General features: G+C 34.7%; 1 protein-coding gene across 1 annotated transcript in view; it reads left to right on the plus strand.

Moving 5' to 3' along the window:
• Positions 1-24,559, plus strand: part of EEA1 (early endosome antigen 1) — a 127,923-nt gene that overhangs the window by 94,734 nt on the left and 8,630 nt on the right. Inside the window, exons 18-23 of the mRNA XM_034987850.1 lie at positions 628-767; positions 8,164-8,494; positions 9,991-10,092; positions 11,855-12,049; positions 18,242-18,424; positions 24,128-24,313. Coding sequence (XP_034843741.1) covers positions 628-767; positions 8,164-8,494; positions 9,991-10,092; positions 11,855-12,049; positions 18,242-18,424; positions 24,128-24,313 — 1,137 coding nt within the window. The remainder of the gene's footprint in view (positions 1-627; positions 768-8,163; positions 8,495-9,990; positions 10,093-11,854; positions 12,050-18,241; positions 18,425-24,127; positions 24,314-24,559) is intronic.

Below are 24,559 nucleotides of genomic sequence, written 5' to 3' on the forward strand. Positions count from 1 at the left end.
TTGATTTTGTAAATTTGTAAAAGTACACACAATTGTATGTATGATATGTATGTGTAAGAGACAGAAACTATGCTATGAAGAGCAGCAGTCTCTAAACCAAGAATTTAAAGATGCAAAACCAGGAATTTAACTGACTTTATATTTAGGGTCAATAAATGTTAATGAGAAGGATGACATGATAACTCCATTTTAGTTTCAAATATTTATAATTACATGAGTGTTGTTCACTGAATATAAAGGATAATATATTTTAAGTGGGCCCACATGTGAACCTGTTAACCTTGTCTTTTCATACTTGAGTTAAAACTTTTATTCAAGTAATAGATATAATTATTTTAAGTTTATTCTCTTTTTTAGAGCTAATTTTTAAAAGTAGAAACTTAGTGACTGCCTGTCACATCTACAGCCTGTTGGTAGGTCCTCTGAAAGATTCCAAGATAAATCGTTCCTTTACTCAGCAATGGCTTCAGATGGAAAATGCGTTTTTTATTATAACATAAATATTTTATGGTTATTATTGTGTGTTATGTCAACACCAATTTGAATATAAACAAAAAATGTTATATTTAATAATAGATGGATAATTATTGACATTAAAATTGTTACTGTATTATATTTCTTCCATAGAAACTAGAAGCTGATACTCTTGAAGTTAAAGGAAGCAAGGAACAAACTTTGCAGGATCTACAACTGCAAAGACAGCTGAATACAGATTTAGAGCTCAGAGCCGCAGAATTGAGTAAACAGCTTGAAATGGAGAAAGAAATGTAAGCTAAACTACTTTAAGAGAGAGGATTATAAACTATTAAAATCTTATGGTTTCAATTTTGCTATTGCAGGGCTTAAAGATCTATTAAATGTTTATGTTGGTTCTGTAAACTCAGATGTTAATATGAATGAATGAAAAATGAAGCCATCATAATATGGTTAAATTTACCTTCACTAGAAAGGACTGAAAATTTGGGTCATCTGGTCTCTTTTCAACCGAAATATGGTACTCATTTCCCTGGGTTAAAGCAATTGTTTTGAGTTGTTCACTGATTTGAATAAATTAATGTAAAAGTAACAAATGGAGGAGTATTTCTATATATCACCCAAGAGCTATCAGGCTTCGGCTTTGAGGGACTATACCAAGTAGGGAATGTATACTTTCTTATAAGAAATGATCTGTTTTAGCTTTGTGATGCATCTTGACAGATTGTATTTCTGAGCACAAGGGAAACACTAGAATCAGTGTACTTTTTAAAAAATTATTGAAGTAAAATTTACATACCATTAAATGCACAGATATCACATAATACAATTTGAGTTTTAGTAAATATATACTCTGTGTAATAATATGCACCCCCTTCCCCAAACATTCATGGAGTTTTCTCGGGTGTCCTTCTAGTCAATACCTTGTAGACACCACAGTTCCCGATTTCAGTCTCCATAAATTGATGCTGTGTGTTTTTGAAATGAAATCATACAGTATGTTCTTTTTTATGAGTGGCTTTTTTTTCACTTAATGTACTATTTTTTAAATTCATCCATGTAGTTGAATGAATATTGTTCCACTGAATGAATATACTACAATTTGTTTATGTAGTCTTTTGTTGGTGGGTATTTTTTGGGTTGTTTGCAGTTTTTCCTGTTATGAATAAAGATGCTATCAGTATTCTTATATAAGCATTTTTGTGAAAGTTCAGGGTCATGGTGGGGTAGATGTATGTTTAAATGTATGAAAAACTGCCAGACCTTTTCCCAAAATAGCTGTACCATTTTATACTCCTACTGGGAATGTTTCAGTTGCTTTATATCCTTGCTAGTATTTGGTGTTGGTGGTCCTTTAATTTTAGGTATTTATTGAATATGAAATGGTATCTTATTGTGGGCTTAATTTGCGTTTCTTCACTTGTGAAGTGTCAAATTATTTTGCCTATTAAAATTTTTTTCCCATTGGATCTTTTTATTATTGATTTGTAAGAGTTCTTTATATATTCAAAGTACTAACCCTTTGCCAGATAGCCAGCTAGCTAAGCAGACAGACAAATAGATTATCAAGACTTTTCCTAGCAGCTTTGCTTTATATTTTTTTGGTGGTGTCTTTCAGTGTAAAGAAGTTTTAAATTTTGGTTGAATTCAATTTGTCATTTGTTTTTATTTTGTGTTTAATGTTTTGTGTCTTTTCTAGAAACCTCTGCCTTCCTCAGGGTTTATGAAGAATTCTCTTATGGGGAGCCTGGGTGGCTGAGTTGGTTAAGCGACTGCCTTCGGCTCAGGTCATGATCCTGGAGTCCCGGGATCGAGTCCCGCATCGGGCTACCTGCTCCGCAGGGAGTCTGTTTCTCCCTCTCCCGCTCCCCCCTCTTGTGCTCTTTCTCTGTCTCACTCTCTCTCTCAAATAAATAAATAAAATCTTAAAAAAAAAAAAAAGAATTCTCTTATGTTTTCTTCTGGAAATTTTATAGTTTCAGTTTTTACATTTAGGTCTAGGATCTGCCTTGAACTTATTTTTGTGAGAGGTATGAGATGGGGATCCAGGATCATCTTTTTTCCCCATACATCATTAAGTTATTCTAGTACCACTTTTTGATAAAACTTTTTTCTCCCAATGAGTGGCCTTTGGTACCTTTGTCAGAGCAGTTTACCTTATATATGTGGGTTTATTTGTGGGCTCTATTCTGTTCTCTTGGTCTTTGTGTCTATATGGTGTTCGGACACCAGTACCATCCTATGTTGATTTTTGTAGCTTTGTGGTATAGGTCTTATTAATCAGGTTGTATCAGCCCTCCAATTTAGTTCTTTTTCAAGATTGTCTTGACTCTTAAGTTTATTGCTTTTCCATATAAATTTTATTATTATCCATTTCTATAAATCAGATTATTGGGTTTTGATTAGAATTGCAGTGAATCTGTAGTTCAATTTGGGGAGAATTAATGTTTTAAGAATACTGAGTCTTCTAATCCATGAATGTGGTATTTCTCTAATATTTATATCTTCTTTAGTATCTCTGATTAACATTTTGTTGTTTTTAAAATAGGAATCTTAAATATCTTTTGCTAAATTTAATCCTAAATATTTTATGTTTTTCAATTTTATTGTAAATGGAATTGTTTTTAAATTTTCTGATTGTGGCTAGTATAAAAATACAATTGAGTCTTATGTACTGAGTTACTACCCTCTAGCCTTGTTAAATTCACATTTTTGTTTTGTATAGTTTTTAGAATATTTTAAGTGGACAATCTTGGTATTTGTGAATTAGCAACAGTTTTACTTCTTTTTTCTTCAGTCTGTAGGCCTTTTATGTTTTTTTCTTGATTTACTGTTAGCTGACACCTCCAGTGAACTTTTGAATAAAAAGATAGTGGATATCCCTGCACTGTTCCCAGCCTTGGGTTGGAAACATAAAATATTTCAGAATTAATTTTGAGGTTAGCTGTATTTTTTTTCTAGATTCCTTTATCAGATTGAGGGCATTCCTATCTATATTAGTTTTCTAAAAAATTTTTATATCAGCTTCTTTTTCTGCATCTATTGATAGGATCATATGGTTTTTCTCCTTTATTCTGTTAATATGGTGAATTACATTGATTACTTTTTTAAATAGTAAACCAACCTTGCTCTCCTTGGATAAATCCCACTTGATTATCCTGTATTATTTTTATATATTGCTATATTTGACTTGATAATACTTTAAAATTTTCTATGCATTCATGGGGACTCTTGGTCTGCAGTATTCTTTAATATCATTGTCATGGTTTTGGAATTATGGTTATGTTGGTCTTAAAAATAAATTGACAGTTTTCTTTCTTCTCCTTTCTGAAAGAGTTTGTGAGGGTTATTATTTATTTCTTAAATGTTTTATTGAATTCACCAATGAACCAGCTGACCTGAAGTTCTCTCTGGGTTGCTTCTTAATTTAGAATTCAATTTATTTAATAGATACAATGCTATTTTTGTTTTCTAATATTTTACTTGAGTCAGTTTTGGTAATTTGTGTCTTTGAAGGAATTTGTCCATTTAATCTAAACTTCAAATTTATTGGTATAATGTTCACAAGATCATACTTTTAAGGTCTGTAGGATCTGTAGTGATGTCTTCTTATTATCCTTAATAGTGCTAATTTATGTTCTTTTTCTTGATCAATCTAATTTGGGGTTTATCAATTTTATAAAAAACTTTTGATTTTGTCAGTTTTCTTTTTTTAGGGTTAGAACTTTATTATTATTTTTAGAACTTTATTTTTAAAAATTATTTTATTTTAAGTAGGATCTGTGCCCAATGTGGGGCTCCAACTCACAACCCTGAGATCAAGTGTCACATGCTCTACTGACTAAGGCAGCCAGGTGTCCCTGATTTTGTCAATTTTCTTTTTATTTCTTTTTTATTTTTTTAAAGATTTTATTTATTTATTTGACAGAGAGAGACACAGCGAGAGAAGGAACACACGCAGGGGGAGTGGGAGAGGGAGAAGCAGGCTGCCGAGCAAGGAACCTGATGCGGGGCTTGATCCCAGGACCCTGGGATCATGACCTGAGCTGAAGGCAGACGCTTAACGACTGAGCCACCCAGGCACTCCTGATTTTGTCAGTTTTCTATTTCATTTATTTCTCATCTTCTCTTTAGTATTTTCTTCCTTAGACTTTGGGTTTAGTTTGCCTTTTTTTTTTTTTAATAGCTTTTTAATGTGGAAGCTTTCCTGTGGCTGTCCACGTTTTATAATATCTGTTTCATTTTCACAGTTACTCACCCTCTTTGTATTTTGTCAGGTTTCTGCAGATGGTAGTTACATGTCGTAGTCTAGTAAAATCAGTTTAGTATGACAGTTTTTCAACAGATGGAATAAATTACCTTGAGGAAGATTGTCTTTTCCCATTTGTACTAAGTGCTTAATTGGGCTTATTTATGACAGCTCTGAGTATAAGGATGGATTAGTTTAGAAGATATTAGGATCTGATTTTGGAAAAAGGGAGAGAAAAAAAAAGATATTAGGATCTAAAAGATGAATTGGTACATGAAATTTCAAAAGTCCTTGGTGGCAGAGTGGGTATGTGCCTCCAGACATATCCCATATATTCATAAAAGTGCTGAGATGGGGCATCTTTCTTCACTCCTTAGGTAGAATTAGTCTCATGCTTAGCTTGTTCTTGATGTTGATGCTTGCATTGGGTCTTACCAGAAAATCTTCAGTGGACATATAACTCACCAGAATTTTGATGGATAAAAATCAGTTCCACTCCATTTATCTGGATTTTTTTCAAAGGAGGGCATGTGACCCATCACAGTTCAGTAGACTCTACCTTTAAATGCCAAATAGGCCTCTCTGACTGAGTTGACAGTCTTGATCTGTGTCAAGTGTATGAAGGTTTTTGACTCTCCGTACTAAAGATGAAAGCTGAGAGCCTGGGAAAGGTACCCTTCAGGGACATGAAATAAAACCCATCAGAGTGATGATAGTTAAGTTGTTCAACACCTTCATGGTTTTGTCCTTGTTTGGGAGTGATGATGAAAAATTTCTTGTTTTCACATTTAGTGAAGTAAGTCCGGATACTTTGAATTTGAGGATATAGAGGTGCATTGTATACCTTAAATGGCATTCCTTCTCACTGTTAGCATCATAGTTTCCAGTGCATAGGTATTTGGGGAGCACATATGATCTCTTATATCACCCACTGAGTAATTTATCACTTCTGGAACCCAATCGTCAGTCCATGAAGATCACCTCTGAGTTGGTTCTTGTTCTTCCCAAGGCCCCTGTGGGCCCAAAGGTTCTTTCCATTTCTAATGGGTCAATGTAAATGGGCCCATTTCTATTCTATGTTCTAATCTCATGGTTCAGAACTCATTCAGAGGCTTCATATTGAGGTAGGGAATCCTTTTAATGCTAAAGTCTTTTTTTGCCTATATACTTTATGGAAAGTTTTTTTATGTGATGTCTTGCATTTCTACTGTACCACCTAGGAAAAAAGGGCTGGGTAAACACATCCAGGGTTTGACTAAGCCTTATCCCTGATCCCAGGGCTCAGCCCAAAAAACAGGGCAAGGTTCCCCTTTCTCAAGGCTCACCTACATCAGTGCATCCAACTCTCCCTCCAACTTTCATCCTACAATGTATTTTCATTACTGTACAGTTTAATGTACTTTCTAATATCCTTTGTTATTTTTTTCTTTCATACATGGAGTATTCAGAAGTATGTTTTTTACTTTCCAAATATTTGGAGCTTTTCTAGATAGCTGTTACTGACTTCTAATTTAATTCCATTGTGAACAGAGAACATACTCTGTAAAATTTAGACTTTTCAAACTGTCTTATTTATGGCCCAGTGTATGGTTTATCTTGGTTAATTTTCCATGTGCACATAGGTATATTCTCTGTTGGTAAAGTGTTCTATAACTATCGATTAGTCAAGTTGATAGTGTTTTAAAGAAAGGGTTTTTGTTTGAATATGGTTGACACACAATGATACATTAGTTTCAGGTGTACAACATAGTGATTCAAGATCTCTATATGTTCTGCTGTGCTCACCACAATGGTAGCTACCATCTGTCACCAGACAGCTCTGTTACAGTACCATTGAGTAGGTTCCCTATTCTGTATTTTTTGTTCCCTTGATTTATTCATTCCAGATAATGTTTAACCTTCTATATCCTTGCCTCCCCCGACCCCGCCCCACCTCTGGTTGTTCTGTCAATTTCTGAGAAAGGGGTGTTAAGTTTCCAACTATGATTGTGGATTTATTTATTACTTCCTCTAGTACCCTTTTTATTTTTTATTTTATTTATTTATTTTTTAAAGATTTTATTTATTTATTTGACAGAGAGAGATACAGCCAGAGCAGGAACACAAGCAGGGGGAGTGGGAGAGGGAGAAGCAGGCTTCCCGCCAAGCAGGGAGCCCGATGTGGGACTCAGTCCCAGGACCCTGGGACCATGACCTGAGCAAAGGCAGACACTTAACAACTGAGCCACCCAGGAGCCCTTTTTAAAATTAAAGTTTTACAGTGACAATGGAAGACTTTATTTCTGTTTTTCCTTCTTTGATTCACATAATCTTATGATTTTATAATAATTATTAATGGGAAAGTTAAGTAGCATAGTAATATATATCAAGTTCTAATTTTAGCGTTGCTTGATAGGAATTTTAACTATATTAAAAAGATAATGACCTTTCTATTTAGACCTTTGAAAATCAGTGAGGTACAGTATCCTATGAATGCACTTAACTTCATCTTTTCTAGCCACTTTTAGAAAGTAAAAGTAAGTTTCTGAGAATAAAAGTTGAAAAATTTCAAAGTTTAAATGTAATTCTGGTATTGTATGAATACCCAACTTCAAATTGTGGCTAGTGCATCTTTTAACAACCTCTCTTTAACATTATTAAATTTATACTGATTATAAAGTACATCAGAAATAGTATGCATTCAAGAAATATTACTTTGCATCTGGTTTTATTTTCACTTTAAAAATGGTTGATCTTTAACGTGTTTTTTCTTTTGGTGCATAATTTCATTTTATCAAAACAGTAGAAGTTTTTAACTTTCTTAAAGCTCTATCTACATTTCCTTATTCTTGTAGCTTATTCATTTAGGTGTAGAAAACTTAAATTAAGGGACAAATGATAACAAGTCTCTTGTATAATCTGCTAGGTTCTAGAATTAAAATAAATCTTTTGTCTTTTCTCTGTTCGAAATGAAATATTTCTTTTATTTTTTTACTTTATTCTTTCTGGGTTAATCGTGTTTTGAAGTTTAATATCTAAAAAACTCATAATGTGTTTTATGTTTTCAAGGAAAGAGGCAAAGTTCTCTATATGCTTGGGGGCTAACACAATGAATAAATTCTTTAAGGTACACGGAAAACCTTGTTGTAGACGAGAGGGTCTGCTATATGTACATTTTTGGGGGGCATCCATTGCAATAGACAAGACTGGATTAAGCCTTAAGTTACTCTTAACTTATTTGACTTAAAGAAAATCATCTTTATCTGTTAAATGATCAGATCAGATTTAAGGTGTTTTCAGTTGTGTGGTTTTATGACATTAAATTATTATTTTTACTCCTGAGCTACACAAGAAAGTTTTAAAACTCAATTATTAATTAAAAAATAATTATTAATTTTTAATGCTAAATTAGGAATGGTAAATTATGCATTATTTAAAAAAATTGTTTCTTAAATATTTAGAGTATCCAGTACAAAGTTGGATCTACAGAAAAAATCTGAAGCCCTTGAAAATATTAAGCAAATGCTTACCAAGCAAGAGGAAGAAAAAAAAATCCTTAAACAAGAAATTGAAAATTTAAGTCAAGATGCAAAGATGCAGCACAAGGAATTGAATAACAAAATTCAAACAGCAGCAGCAGAACTACAAAAAGTGAAGATGGAGAAAGAAACTCTAATGACAGAGCTTTCTGCAACAAAAGAGAATTTATCAAAAGTTTCTGATTCTTTGAAGAACTCCAAAAGTGAATTTGAAAAGGAAAATCAGAAAGGAAAAGCTGCTATATTAGATTTGGTTAGTTGTTTATGTTTACTTAGGTAGAAGTGATTTTTATTTAAAATGTACTGGTTTTTCTGCTTAACCCACTGTTGACTTTTTATCCTACATTTAAATGATTTTAAATAATTCTTATGAGAAAAAGAATTGGGATTGCTTAACCTGAGAAAAAGATATTGGTGTTTGTGTGTAGAATTTCCAGAGGCCCAGGAAACTTTTAGTTAAATATACAGTTTTTGTCAATTGCTGGTATGATGCTGGATTTGGGAGAGAGTGCTGTGCCTGTTAGTCCTCAGAGACATTTTCATAGAGAATGTAGCTGCTGGTTCAAACATTATTCTCTTTCCCGAAAAAACAGAAAAAAAATCAAAAGATCTTGATGACTTTTAATTCTGGTACTATAAACTTTCTAATTCTCTGTGAATGTTCTAAATGTTCTGAGTGTTCTAGAACTCTAGATAATGCCATGTCTTAGAGATACCATAAAACATATTTAAACTATATGGAATAAAAGTCACAGTTTCAGGAAATGCTTAATGGGGGAATGTATTCTCAGAAATATTTTAACCCATGGGATGCCTGGGTGGCTAAGTTGGTTAAGCATTTGACTCTTGATTTTGTCTCAGGTCATGATCTCAGGGTCATGGAATCTAGCCCTGTGTTGGGCTCAGTATGGAGTCTGCTTGAGTTTCTCTCCCTCTGCCCCTCCCCCTGCTCATGCTTACTCTTTCACTCTCTCTCTCTCTCATATAAATAAATAAATCTTCAAAAAAAAATATTTTAACCCAGAATAACAGAGTAACAGCAAAAGTAAAATTCTTTTGTTTTCAATATGAAGGTCAGTGAAAGTGTTTAGTATCACAAAAAATATATGAAATTAGTATGTTACTTTTATGTTCCTTTCTGTTTGGAGAAAATATCTCTTATATGTATATCTTCCCTTAAGTTGTGATTATTCTTTATTTATATGAATTTATATATATGTATATTTATATGTAATATAAACACATATTTAATATGTGATTCTTTATTGTTTTAATATTTTCTTTTACAAAAATTTCCTTTCTTCCATTTTCTTGAAGATTGTTATTCTGCTTTTATGAGCTTTTTTTTTTTTTTAAGTAACTTCACGCCCAACATGGGGCTCAAACTCAGGACACTGAGATCAGGAGTCACATGCTCTACTAACTGAGCCAGCCAGCTGCCCCTTTTGTTAATCTGCTTTTAAAATAGCATGACAAGTTAATTAACTGTAATTAATTGTGTGATATAAAAACGTGGTTTCCAAAGTGTTCTGCTGGTTGATGATAGAAGCTCTTAACCTTTTTCTGCCTGTCTACCTTTACTGCTATAATATTTGGCTGTTTCATAACTCAAATGGATGATTCTATCCCATGCTAAACCATCAATGATTCTAGTGTATTTCCATGTGTGGATCTTACTAAGCATATAAATCAAACTTCTTAAACTTACTACAAATATCTACTGTATAATGTAGTTTTGATATTTTTTAGGAAAAAACTTGCAAAGAATTAAAGCATCAGCTTCAAGTACAGATGGAGAACACACTTAAGGAACAGAATGAACTGAAAAAGTCACTTGAAAAAGAGAAGCAGGTAAGATTTTTTTTTCTCTAACATAAAATATGTAAAGAATAATGTCTGTATTTCAAAATAATTTCAAACTGATACTTAAGTCAAAGGAAGTTTATTTCTCTGAAATATAATGGATCACAAAAAAAAGTTTAAAATTGTCATTTGTGTTCTACCTACTACTAAAAAGATTTAAGCTACTTTATAATGAAAGAACCAAAATAAAAGATTATAATTAATAAAGTTAATTGAGTCAACTTACTATAGAGTTTTAACTAGATAATTTAGATTAAGGAATATTATTATGATTGAGAAAAATATCTTGATAGGCTTTCCATAGAAATAATCTTTTAACGGCTCTTTATTTCATGGGCATTTATATTTAGTGGTATGTTAATGGTTGTATAACAGCAGATTTTTCTGTGGTTAATGCTTTTATTGCTCTCCATCCAAAATAAGCAAGCAAATGAGTAAATAAATGGGTATTATATATAGTTGTTATTCTCTGAAGACCTACCTCTAGCAGTTAAGAGTCCAGGCATGCAGTTTTTCTAGAGATCTGATTTGATAAAGCAGCAAAATCTAGTTCCGAGAAGTCCTTAATGTGATTGTAGTCTGGTTGTTGCTTGAAAGACCACCTGCGTTTTAGATGCCAGTCATTAAGTGGCAAAATTATGGTGGCTTAGTGCTCAAGCTCTGAATCCAGATTGTCCAGATTATATCCTGACTGCCATTTGCTAGGTATGCTGTTTTGCCTTATTTTAGGCAGATTACTTAATCTCTCTGTGCTCCTGTTTCCTCAGCAGTAAAATGGGGCTGATAATAGAATCTATGCTATAGGATTATTATAGGAGATAAATGGGTTAATATATTTCAAAGTGCTTGGAACCCTTAAACAAAATAAATGCTCAAATGTTAGCTATCACTTTCTTTGGTTATCGTATTGTAATCATCATCATTGTTACACTGCCTGACTCCTGTTTTACACAAAAACATTTCCCTTTGTGTTGGAGATAAGCTGAAGCAACCATATGTAGCAGTGAAACTTTTAAAAAGTAACTTTGAATATGGTCAGATGCTCAAGTTAGGTTCATAATGAAATATGCATAAAATATGAAAACATGACTTTGGCTGGAAGGGCGGGAGGTCATTGTAGTTCCCCTTGGCCACAGAAGAACCTCCGTGTGACGTCTATATTTTGAACAGAAATATATCTTAGTAGATTGTAAAAACAAGGTAGTAGCACAATATGCCCCAGGTCTCTAAATAAGAAAACTATTGCATGGAATAGTTTAGTGTTATCAGACAGATCCTAAACATATTTGCCAGAAATGATTTTAGTTTTATCATAGTTAATATGGACCTATTCTTTCTGATTAACTGTGACCAATAGGCTAAATTAGCATTTTGAGAATATTTTTGAAAGACAGTAGACATTCCAGCAGCCTAAAGATTGATGTTAATGTTCCTATTTTCTATGATGCAAGGTAATACTAGTCTAACTCATTTATAAGCTCTATCCAAAAATATACTTATAAGTTAGAAAGGAAGGTAAGATTAAACAAATATTGAAGATTAATCCAGCATGTTATCTAATAGTGAATGAGTTATGAACGCTCCATGAGGGCAGGGATTGTTTTGTTTTGTTTTTTTGGTTTACTACTGATCACCTGTGGCCACCAGGCTTAGTACTTTCTACCTAGGGTAGTGCCTGGCGTGTAGAAGGCACCCAGTAAATGTGTCTTGATTGAATGATGAATGCTAAACAGATTTTATTTTCTTTTAGACTTCTCATCAGTTGAAGGTGGAACTCAATTCAGTTCAGGGACAAGTTGTACAGGCCCAGAATACTTTAAAACAAAAGGAAAAAGAAGAACAGCAACTTCAGGGGAACATAAATGAGCTAAAGCAATTGACTGAACAGAAGAAAAAGCAAATTGAAGCACTCCAAGGAGAAGTTAAAATTGCTATTTCACAGAAGGTAGTAATATATTTGTTTACTTTGTACGGAAAGAAAATCTTTGCAGTTAATAGTATGATAACACAGATGAGTTGCAACAAACAAAAATTTATATATGCTCAAAATTTTTCTAAGTAATTTTTCTAAGTATTTTTTAATGTATAAAAGCACTTAATTATGTAATATATAAGTCTGGATTTCCATTCTCTAACCGTGTTTTTAGATCATCTTTATTTAAAATTAATCATCTGATAGACATAAAATTACCTTTTTATACAATAATATAATTAACACTTAATAGTATGGGAATAATTTATGCAACATTTCTAGGGGATTAGAAAATTTTAAAGGAATTTAAAAATAAGTTCTTATTAAGGGAAGATAAGAACAAAAACCACAAAATGGTATGTATTAAAAAAAATTCAGGAGTGTTGGTTTCATATAGTTATAATTGTTTGATATTTTAAGTTACATCTTAATGGTTTTCATTTATAAACTATTCTAATTTATTATTGAGCATCTATTTTTTATTCTTAAGTGTGTTTTAATACTTGTCTGTACAAGAAGTTGACAAATGGATTGTACTTAATATTTGAACAAAAAGAGCTTTTCACTATTGTTGGTATGTGCATGTCAATTGGTCAACAAAGAAGAAAGAAGTGAAATCTGTCTTTTTTTAAAAAGATTTATTTATTTACTAGAAAGTGTGTGTGCACAAGAGTAGGGTGGGGGTTGTGGGGGAGGGGCAGAGGGAAAGAATCTCAAGCAGACTCCCCTCCGACCATGGAGCCTGATGTGGGCTCCATCTCACAACCCTATCTCAGGACCCTGAGATGATGACCTGAGCCAAAATCAAGAGTCAGGTGCTTAACTGACTGAGCCACCCAGGTGTTCCGAGAAATGAAGTCTTTCTTATGTAGAACAAACAAAATATGTCAAGACATTAAGCGTTGGTTATCACATTACTAGAGGAAAAAAATTAACCTTGTAAATAGGTATTTTATGTTGACCACTGTATAACTGTTGCTATGTCACTTTACAAAAGAGTAATTTTCTAATAACACAAACAAGAGTAAACAAATTTGCCTGTCCATTTTTGGTGTTATATATAATTATAAGTCAGGATGTAATTATCACAATACATATTTTGTTGTATGCTTTGATATCTTGTGGTAATTCTTTCCCCCAAAATTTATTATCCCCATATCCAAATATTCCCCAGATCTTCATTTATATAGCATCATAACTTCATGAATTAAAAAAAATAAAGCCCAACTATTTTAGCACATTTTCTTCTTAATTAAATGATTAGTTACAGTATAATTTCTTTTAGATTTATGATTAATGTATATTGACCATACTTTGCATGGCTTGACTAGATGACACCTTAAGAATTACGAGATCTTAAAAGAATTAGGAGATTTAAAGGAAATGTTTTTATTGATAGTTGTCTTAGTTTGGATTGCTTTACCAAAAATACCATAGACTGGGTGGCTTAAACAATAAATGTTTATTTCTCACAGTTCCGTAGGCTGAGAAGTCCAATATAAAGACACTGGCATATCCGGTGTCAGGTAGAGACCCAGTTCCTGACTTGTAGACAGATGCTTTCTTGCTGTATCTTCATATGGCTGAGAGAGAGATTATCTCTCATGTTTCTTCCTGTAAGGACAGTAATCCCTAATTACTAATTCATGAGGGCTGTACCCCCATGACCTAATGGCCTGCTAAAGATCCCACCTCCAAATACCATCACAGTGTGGATCTGGGCTTCAACATGAACTTTTGCAGGGACACAAACATTCAGCCATGGCTATACTTAATTTATGTTAGTGTATGGATGCTAAAATAAGGAGCACACTTTTTAACCTTGGGAAGGATGGCATTTTGGGGAGTGTTGGGTGGATAGCCAGTTTCTATAAATTAGATTTTTTTTTTTAAGATTTTATTTATTTATTTGAGAGAGCGAGAATGAGAGAGAGAGAGAGAAAGCACATGAGAGGGGGGAGGGTCAGAGGGAGAAGCACACTCCCTGCTGAGCAGGGAGCCCGATGCGGGACACGATCCAGGGACTCCAGGATCATGACCTGAGCCGAAGGCAGTCGCTTAACCAACTGAGCCACCCAGGCACCCTAGATTTTTTTTTTTTAAAGACTTTATTTATTTATTTATTTGAGAGAGAGAGCCAGAGAGAGAACAGGAGTGGAGGGGAGGGGCAGAGGCAGAAGCAGACTCCCCACTAAGTAGGGAGCCTGATGCAGGGCTTGATCCCAGGACCCTGGGATAATGACCTGAGCCAAAGGCAGACGCTTAACTGACTGAGACACCCAGGTGCCCTGTAAATTAGATTTTGAATTTACAGTAACTAGAGAATCATTGAAAGGCAAGTATAGTTTGGTTTTGTTGAGGATCAGTGTAGCATGGAAAGCAGGATAAGTTTTGGAGCTAGGCAGATTTGAGTTTAAATTTCATGTGACACACATTAGGTTTATGGTCATAGGGAAGTGAGTCATCTTTCTGAGCTAAATAAAATGGAGTTGTAGCGTTGTTGTAAAGATTGAGAAAATGTATTTAAAATATGCAGGACTGTGCCCAGTGCAATATAGAAGCAAAATAGTTGTTGGCTATTATATGGAAGTATAGCAAACTATGATCTAAGTGTGTTGGTGTGCATGGTCGACTCTGCAGTGATGGTCTTTGACAGTTATCACTGGCCCACAATGAAATAGGAAAAACAATGTTTATTTATTTTTTTTAAAAGATTTTATTTATTTATTTATTTGAGACAGAGAGAGAGACAGAGAGCATGAGAGGGAGGAGGGTCAGAGGGAGAAGCAGACTCCCTGCCGAGCAGGGAGCCCGATGCGGGACTCGATCCCGGGACTCCAGGATCATGACCTGAGCCGAAGGCAGTCGCTTAACCAACTGAGCCACCCAGGCGCCCAAAACAAACAATGTTTAAATGGGCATAGATATGTATGTACATGCACTTAGATAACGCACACACACGCACACACATTTTGGATATATATAATTGTTTGAGAGCCACTGATCAAGGATCCTGCAAGTAGGATTCTGCAAGTAAGTCAATGGCCCCTGCACCAACTTTATTTGAAATCTATTGTGGGAATATAGAATGAATAGGATAGGGCCCCCAACTCTCAAGGAGCTTATAATTTAATGAGGAAGTAGGTATGTAAAGAAAAAACTAATGTATAAAGGAGAATGAAACCAGAACTTAAACAGAAATGTGAGAAAAATTAGAACTTAATGGAAATTTTGACTGGCTTTCTAGGGAGCTAGCATTTTAACTGGGCTTTTGGAGATGATTATAATTTTGAAAGGTTAAAAAAAAAAGTAAATTAGACATTTCAGGGAGCTAAAACAATATTAGCCATGTTTTGCAAGCTTAGAAAATGTTATAGAACGTTACTTGTTGGAGTGCATGGTAAATGGAGAAGTGAGGGGAGGGATAAGGCAACAGAATTGGATGAAGTCAAATCACAGTATATATTGTATAGTTGTTTCCACTTTAAAATTTTAATATTGGAGGATTAAAGATTTTTAAGAAGGGAGGAATGTGATCAGACCCATTTTAGAGCCAAAACTGGTCAGTTTGTGAAGGGTGAATTGTAAATGACTGACCCTCCTGTATTCTCCTTTGGGAGTTTGGGTTTACTTCTATTAAAGCAATTATCAGACTGTTGCATTGATCTGTTTTTTGTTTTTTGTTTTTTAATTCCCCACTAACGCATTTGAGTTCCCTCAAGGTCAGAGAACTGTGTCTTTTGACAAAAAAGTCATCAGCAATTGTTTTAAATGAATGAATGAATCAGTCTGTCAGAATAAAGATAATGAAGGCCCAAATTCGAGCCCAAAGGGCCTTTTTGGTCATTAGTGAGACTTTGCAGAGGGCTTAGCCACGAAGGTGATTAAAGAGAAAGAAAACTAGATTTGTGAGAAAAAAAAGTGTTCAAGCAAAGAAGTAGTATTCTATGGAAGAAAATGTGTAAGAGCAGTATTGTCTTCAAGATGAAAAAAGATGTCCAGGAATTCTTCATCATGAAGAATCTAAATTGGAGGAAATGAAAAGGAAGTGACATGGGATGTTATGAGATAACATATAGGGAGGTCAAACCCCCTTTCCTCCATAGGCATTAGCATCACCTCCTGTCAGTCTGCCTCCTAGCTCTCTTGAATCATCCCCTTTTCTCATTTTCCACGGCCACAGTCTTAGTCCAGGTTATTTTGTTCCCCTATCCAGGCTATTACAGTAGCTTATTAATAGTCATCCCAGGATTTTCCACCTTCAATCTATTTGTCATCCATTCATTTAAGAAATATTACTAGACACCTATTTTATGCCGTGGCACAATTCTGGGTATTGGAGATACAGCCATGAACAGACAAGGAACCTGTTCTCATGGAGCTTACACTTTCTTGGGGAAGAAACTAAACAGGTGATGTGAAATACAGTGATGAGACAGAGTCCTACTAAAGGCTGGGTGATCAAAGAAGCCTCTCTGAAGAGATTTGAGCTGATACATGAAAGACAAGAGCTGTCTGAACAAAGGTCCAGGGAGACAACTAGTACAAAGACCTTAAACTAGGGCAAGCTTGGTATTTTCTAAAAACAGAAGACCAACATAGATTAAATATAGTGGGAGAGAAGAAGAAGAATAGGAAATGAGCTCAGAAAAGTAGACAGGGGCCAAAGCATATACATGCAAATTTATAGATTATAAGGCAGTAGAGAATGATATACTTTGTTCTAAGGATAATTAGAATCAGTTGGGGAATTTTGAACAGAGAATGGTGCAGTCTGACTACAGCGAGATAAAAGAGCAAGCAGAGAAGGCACTGAAAAACTGTTGGCAGTAGTCCAAGCAGTACATGATGATAGCATGAACTAAAGTGTTAGGAGTGGATGATTTGGGAATATATTTTGGAAGTTGAGTCATCGGGACTTGCTGATAGATTAGATGATGAGAGATGATGGAAAGAGGAATCAGGAATAACTCTCCATTTGTGGCTTGTGCAAATAGATAGATGATCCTGTTTATTGGGGGAAAGTAGCAGCTTTTTGATGAGCAGTGTCAGGAATCAAGAGTTCTGCTTGAGAGAGATATCCACCAGTCATTGAAAGTGGAGATGTCAGGGAAGTACTTGGTCATAATGAGCCCAGAGTTCAGGCAGAGAGGTTGGGGCTAGAGACATAATTCAGGAGTTAGTTGTAAATAAATGATATTTAAAGCCGTGAGTGTAGTTGAGATCTTCTAGAAAGAGACTGTGTCTAGAATAAAAGAAGGACAGGGACAGAACTCTGGGATCCTATAGTATTGAGAGATCAAACAGAAGAAGAGGAGCTAGTAAAAGATTAAGAAGGAATGACCAATGAGATAGGTGGAGAACCTAAAATACAAGGTGCTCTGGAAACCAGGTTGAAAAATGTTTCTAGGAGGGAACATCATCAGCTATTTCAAGTACTGCTGGGAGGTTAAGTAAGATATGGATAAGGACATGAATATTGGATTTTGGAGCAGGGGTCATTGCTCATTTCAACAGAAGTTGCATTGAAGTTGTGTATTTATTTTAAAAGCCAAGTGCTTATTTTCATACTGTGCACACATATATTTTAATTATGTCATAATTTGTACATATCTCCTGAATCTTCTTAAAGACTAAAGACAAGTTTAGAGTTTAGAGGAGTCAGACCTTTGCAAGATTTCCTTTTTCTGCCTTGTTGTTAATAAAGATGACCTGTAGAATTTCCCAAGTTGTTCTGGAAGTTCAAGGAGTAGAAATGATATACTTCAACACAGTAATGACTTTTTTATTTCTTTCATGTAGAAATTTCTGTTAGTTCAACCTTAAATTATATCATCTTCTAAAGCATCTAGCACATGCATCTTCCATCAGAATGTGGTTGTTAGTCTCCTGAGACATTGATACTTCCCAGTGAAATGCTTTTCTTTATTTAATGCTTTTTTATTTTTTGGTTTTTAAATTGGGACTTGCTGGATTTTGTATCTTGTAAATCTTTAAGTTTGTAACTATAAGGTAAGTAAGTTACTCTTTATTAAAGAAGAATTTTAGGGCATAAATGCTATTGAATTTGTCCTCAGGACTCTTCGTAGTTGTGTGGATTTCATTTTGTATTCGTAAGTGGTTTTCTATATGCACATTGTTGTAAATGACTATTGGATGTTCCAGACAGAGCTGGAGAGTAAACTACAGCAGCAGTCAATACAAGCAGCCCAGGAACTTGCAGCAGAGAAAGAGAAAATGTCAGTGCTACAGAATACCTGTGAAAAAAGTCAGGAAAATCTAAAACAGCTTCAGTCTGATTTCTATGGGAAGGAATCTGAGCTTCTTGCCACCAGGCAAGATCTTAAGGTATAGTAAAATATATCACAAAAACTCAGTACGCTGCTTATAGACATTCATTAAATGACTGATTTGAGTCCAGATGGGCAAATATCATGCTTGTTTTCTATTAAATTATTATCTTTGGAGTAACATGCTTTTTAAAAATTAAATTGTTTTATATTATTACAAAATATATAGTAAATATAGGCATTTAAAAATAACATCTGCAACAGTAAAATAATCTGGAAATATGTTAACTGCTATATTATAAGCTTATCTAAAGACTTTGCTATCTTTATGTAAAAAGGTAATTTTTAAAAAGGACTGCTGTTTGATGGTTGGCGGGGATGTGGAGAAAGGGGAACCCTCTTACACTGCTGGTGGGAATGCAAGCTGGTGCAACCACTCTGGAAAACAGTATGGAGGTTCCTCAAAAAGTTGAAAATAGTGCTACCCCATGACTCAGCTATTGCACTACTGGGTATTTACCCAAAAGATACAGATGTAGTGATCCAAAGGGGCACCTGCACCCCAATGTTTATAGCTGCAATGTTCCAGTAGCCAAACTATGGAAAGAGCCCAGATGTCCATCAACAGATGAATGGATAAAGAAGATGTGGTATATGTGTACACACACACACACACACACACACAATGGAATACTATTCAGCCATCAAAAAAATGAAATCTTGCCATTTGCAATGACATGGATGGATCTAGAGGGTATTATGTTAAGCAAAATAAGTCAGAGAAAGACAATTACCATATGATCTCACTGATATATGGAATTTAGAAACAAACAGAGGATCATAGGGAAAGAGAAGAAAAAATAAAACAAGATGAAATCAGTGGGGGAGACAAACCATAAGAGACTCTTAATCATAGGAAACAAACTGAGGGTTGCTGGAGGGGAGGAGGGTAGAGGGATGGGGTAACTGGGTGATGGACATTAAGGAGGGCATGTGATATAATGAGCACTGTGTATTATATAAGACCTGTACCTCTGAAACCAGGAGTATATTGTATGTTAATTAATTGAAATTAAATAAAAAATATGAAATAAATAAAAAAGACTGCTGTTAGAAAAATCTAAGGATTTTTAAAATGTAAACCACTTGTGAAAATGCAAGCAATTTTACTGTTGCTTGTCAGGCAATACTGACTTTATATATTGGTCAACTTCCCAAGACTACCAGAATGTTTAATGAATAGAATTAGGAGATTATAACTCAAAGTAAACTTAACCTTAATTATCTAAACATATATGGAAACCTTTTTCTTGACAGTACTATTTGATTAAAGTATCATGTTTATTAAAATAAAGGATATGGAAAAAGTATAATTTTTATGTAGCATTAAGGTATGAGTTCTCTAAGGTAAATGGAACATTTGTGTTCTCTCCCAGAAGATTCAGCTAGTTCCCTCTCTTTCTCTCTCTTTTTGTCATGGTGAAATATTATGCTTTTTGTTTCTTTTTGTTGTTGTTTAAAGTACATTATTGAAAAATTTTGTTGAAAATCACAGCTTATTTATATATAATATGTATAAATATAGTATGTCTATATTTTATCATAGGCTGTTATAGGGAAGGCTTTAGAAGGAGGTAGGACTTGACAGGTTCTCAAGGATATATAGAATTTGAATATATAGAGAGTCCTGAGGAAGGTCATTTAACTCAGGCACATTTGAGAAAAGGTGCTGCAGTGGGAATGAGCAGAGCGAGGAGGCAGTTACCAGTTGGCTAGCATGCTGTTTTGTGTTTGGAGATTAAGTTAAAAAAGATTGGGATCAAATTGTGAAGTATTTTAGGTGCCTAGCAAGGATGGTTGGACTGTATATGGGGGGTGGGGTGGAATGAAGAGTCTAAGCAGAGAAATAAAATGAAGAAAATAGTGCTTTGGACAACTTAACCTGGAAGAGGTTTATAGACAGCTTGGATTGGATCCGGGTAAACTAGAGGTAGGGAGATTAGTTAAGAGGCTATCTCCCTTTCTCCATAAATTCCATTTATCAAGGTGTGAATTGATTAGACTGGGCTTTAAATTGAAGAGGTTGGAGCAGAAGAGATGAATGAGAGAGACTGGGTGAAACAGGAGGGCTGAATACAGACAGGCCACAAGGTAACTGAAGGAACCAATGGTGACTAATGATTTGACAGAGAAATAGGAAACTTGGGTCAAAGAATTTTCCTAGCACCGAGTTGTTATGAGAAAAAAATACCACCTGATGTTTAGAAAGTGTCTTATTTGCTGTACTCTCTAAGTAGCTTTAAATTATTGGTATTTTTTTCTTTGTAACATTATTGAAAGTCATGGAAGGTCTGTGGAAGAGTTTGGACTTTATCCTAAAGGCAGTAGGGACCACAGAAAAGATATGCTTAGATCTATAGCTTAGGCCAGTGACTGGCTGAGGATAAGAAATGGATTGTGGAGCAACAGGGCTGAGTGTGGAGACTGAGGGGACACTTGGCAGAGTCCAGGTACACATGATGGTGGTGTGGGCAGTAACAGTAAGGATGGAGAATGTGGATGAATTAGAAGGATGTTTAGCTGATCAAGGAGATGAAGCTTAATGATTGATTGCATAACTCCTATAGAAATCATACTCCCCCCCCCCCCCATACAGGTGTGTTATTTACCCAAGAGCATAACATGGTGACAGGACTTAGATCTCTTAGATCACATTCTTTCACTAAGCTAACAGCTATTTTTATTATGGTTGAAAACTGCTGGATACTAATAACTTTATACATGAAAGAAAAATTCAAATGTTTGGACAAAAAGAGAAAGGCAGAGGGGTAAGGCTGCTGAGGAGTTTTTCAACTATTAAGAGGCATGGATAGATCTATTCCAAAGCCTCTTTTTGCAGATGAGACTGAGGCCTGGTGTGGTTTGTGACAGGCCCAGAGTTGCACAATAACAGACTCATGATTAGATCTCAGTTCTTCTGATTCATAGCCCTTTACTCTTTTATCATCATTTCACTAGGATTTTTAAATATAAAATAGAATATTGCTGAATTCTATTATTAATGCTTCCAAAAGTATCAGAACAACTTAGGAAGTTAAAAAAAAATTCCTAGAGAACTTCAAATGATATTTATGGACCAGAATAAGAGATGGTTATCAGCCATTATTTTTCCTTTGCTTCAGGGATGTTACATGATCTTGTTGCATAGAGGTGAGAAGGGAGAGGTTGAGAACTTTGTAACATGACACCTACCTAAGTCAAGGCTGCCATCTGTGGGCTGACAGTGTACTTCAAGACACCAGTAGAATGGAAGACAGGCTGGCCTGATCTATGCCTTTAGCCCCATCTGCTGGAATATTTATGAAATACTTATGTTTGTTGACTGGATATTTCAAATTGGCTATGCTGTGTGCTATTTACTGATGAAGAAAGGTAGAAGTGGAATTTAACTTAAATTTTGTACCCTGAGTGAAGCAAAAATTCTAAGATAATAAGTTTAGAATTAAATATAAACCTTTAGCCAATACCATTCCTTATGTTATTTAATTAGACATTAAGAAAAAGTAATAACTAAAATTTTAAGTTTTGTTTTGAAAGAAGAAAGGGAAAAATTGTTGAGCAGACAACAGTAGCTATCACAGAACACTCCAGAAATTCCTTTTTAGCTACACTACTATAATGTGATGGTGGTATTCAGAGTCAGGGTTGGTAGTTGATCTACTCAGGGATTTGCCTGTTCCAGTGTGAGTAAGTGGCTTAAAGATAGGCCCACAAAACCATTGATTAGGAGAGGGGAGTTCCCTAAGGGAAGAGATGCTGAGCAGATGAAAATAACATGGCCTGCAACAAGAAAGATAGAAGGAATATTTAAAATGCATGGCAGGATATCACTGAATGACAGAGATGAATATTCAGAGACAGGGTAGAGCAACATGTCTCTCCATCTTCTGAAAAGAATGGTGCAGATTTTGAGCTTGATTTTAAACATTTAGTCACTGGGTTTTTGGGAATTTAAAATTTTATTGGATGTTATTTATACATGTTATTTATACTATTTATACCATGAGCAGTTTGGAATTCTTTTGGGTAGAGATTGGGGGTACTGTTAGCTTCAGGCTCTAGCAAGCCTTGGTATTCTTTAGCGTTAGATCAGGACCCCTATTAGCTGATAATTGCTATGAACTGTATGGGCTAGGCTTTGTCAAATTTTAATTATTTTTACTTGAAATCCCTTTGTGATGCTTATGCCAGTTCCCACATGTACCATGGAGCCTTCTGTAAACACATTCCAGGTGGAGTTCTCACACTCATTGTTTCTCTGTTCATTTGACACATAGCAAATGCTCTCCTAGCATGTACAGCTTCCATTTTACATGCTGGTTCTGTTTTTCAGGCTTCAGAGCCAACTTCTTTAAGTCAAGGACTATTTTTTACCTCCCTGTCTACCTTAAGAGTACACTCAATCAGTGGTTTAGCTGCTTGATCAGTGAAGGACTAGTGACTTTAGGATTTTTGGAAAAGAAGCCTTAGAGTTTTTAGTGTTCACTGGAATTGAAATTTCATTCATATCAGAAAGACTTCTGAACTGGATTTATTTGTAAGGAATAAACTTTCTCTTTCAGGAAGCTTGAGAAACTCCTTAAATGAGGTCTTCATTTTAAAATTTTCATCTATTTTTTTTTCTTTGAATGCTTCCTATAGCCGAGCCTAGCCAGCAGGGATCTTTCCTAGATTATATCTTCTGCCTCCTTTCCAAAGGAGCTGTATCTCCAGAATAAGAAAGATGAACTTCTTTCAGATGGTGGGAGAGCATCTTAGAGTTCCTTTTCCTCCTTGCTGATTCTTTGCAGTTGCCACTGAAAGTGGCAAGATTCCTGCCATTTTCCATTACCCACCTGTTGCCATATCTACCCCAGAATGAAACCTAATAGGTCAAAAAGGTTGCCCTTTTCACCGGCTTTGGCTTTGCAAAATATTTGGGCTTTAGAACAGTCAGTACCTATGGCAGCGTTAACTAGCAACACTACTTCTACCACATAGATGGGAAGTTAAGAGGCTGGGCTAATGGCCTTGTCAGAAATAGAGCCCCAGGTGTCTGGTAGACTTTCTTCTTTTAGTTCACTTTGATCAGGTTAGCAGCTGTGAAATACAGTTGTTTTCTTTTTTTTTTTTCTCCCCAAGACAAAAACCCTTTCTGTTTATTGAAGATTTCAGCATGTTAAGGGACATCATAGGTCCTGTAAGACATATGTGTATATGTAATATAGCATTTAACTACATCTCTTTTTAAATTGTTTGTTTTCATGTCTCCCCATATCTCCTAATTTTATATATATATGTAAAAATAAATATAAATACACACATATACAAATACATACATAAATACACACGTATATAAACATATATGTGCGTTTTTATATATATGTATATGTATATATCTCCTGAGTGTGTTTGATACGATCCCTTCTTATTTGATATTCCTTAATACCACTTAGCCAGTAATACTTACAGATTATTTCTAAAGGTTTTGGAATTGCTTCAGTTTTATTAAATATTTTAGACTAAAATGTTTTCCATAGGCAGGAGAGTTAAGAGATTTGTCTAGTGTTCTTTCTCTTTTACCTGATCTTACTGAAGGGCATAACAGGCTATCTTTTTATAGTATATTGCTTTCTACTGTGCTTATGCTAACTGTTGTTTCTGTTGAAATTTGCTAAAAACAAAAAAAGACATAATAATTTGGGGAAATTGTTTTTATAAGTCTGTAGAAGAGAAGCTTTCTCTAGCACAGGAGGACTTGATTTCAAACAGAAATCAAATTGGAAACCAAAATAAATTGATTCAAGAATTGAAAACTGCCAAGGCTACGTTGGAGCAGGAGTCCGCAAAGAAAGAACAGCAGTTGAAGGAGCAGTGTAAAACACTACAGGATATTCAAAAAGAGAAGGTATTTCATTTTCTGACTAAATCTAGAATCTGAGAGTTACAATGGCTTTAGAAATCATGTAGTCAGACCTCTTACCCGATACAGGCATCACCTTTATCTTCAACAGCTCTCCTTAGATGGGCTTCTAGTTTCTGATACAATACTTGTGGTAATTGGAATTTTGAGGCTATGAAATACTTCTTAATAGCTCCCTTGTCATTTCTACTCATTTTCTTACTGCTCTTTTTAGTTTTACAAACAAATCTT

The sequence above is a fragment of the Mirounga leonina genome, unplaced genomic scaffold, assembly GCF_011800145.1.
Source record: "Mirounga leonina isolate KUSES-001 unplaced genomic scaffold, KU_Mleo_1.0 Mir_418, whole genome shotgun sequence".
In the NCBI taxonomy this organism is placed as follows: Eukaryota; Metazoa; Chordata; class Mammalia; order Carnivora; family Phocidae; genus Mirounga; species Mirounga leonina.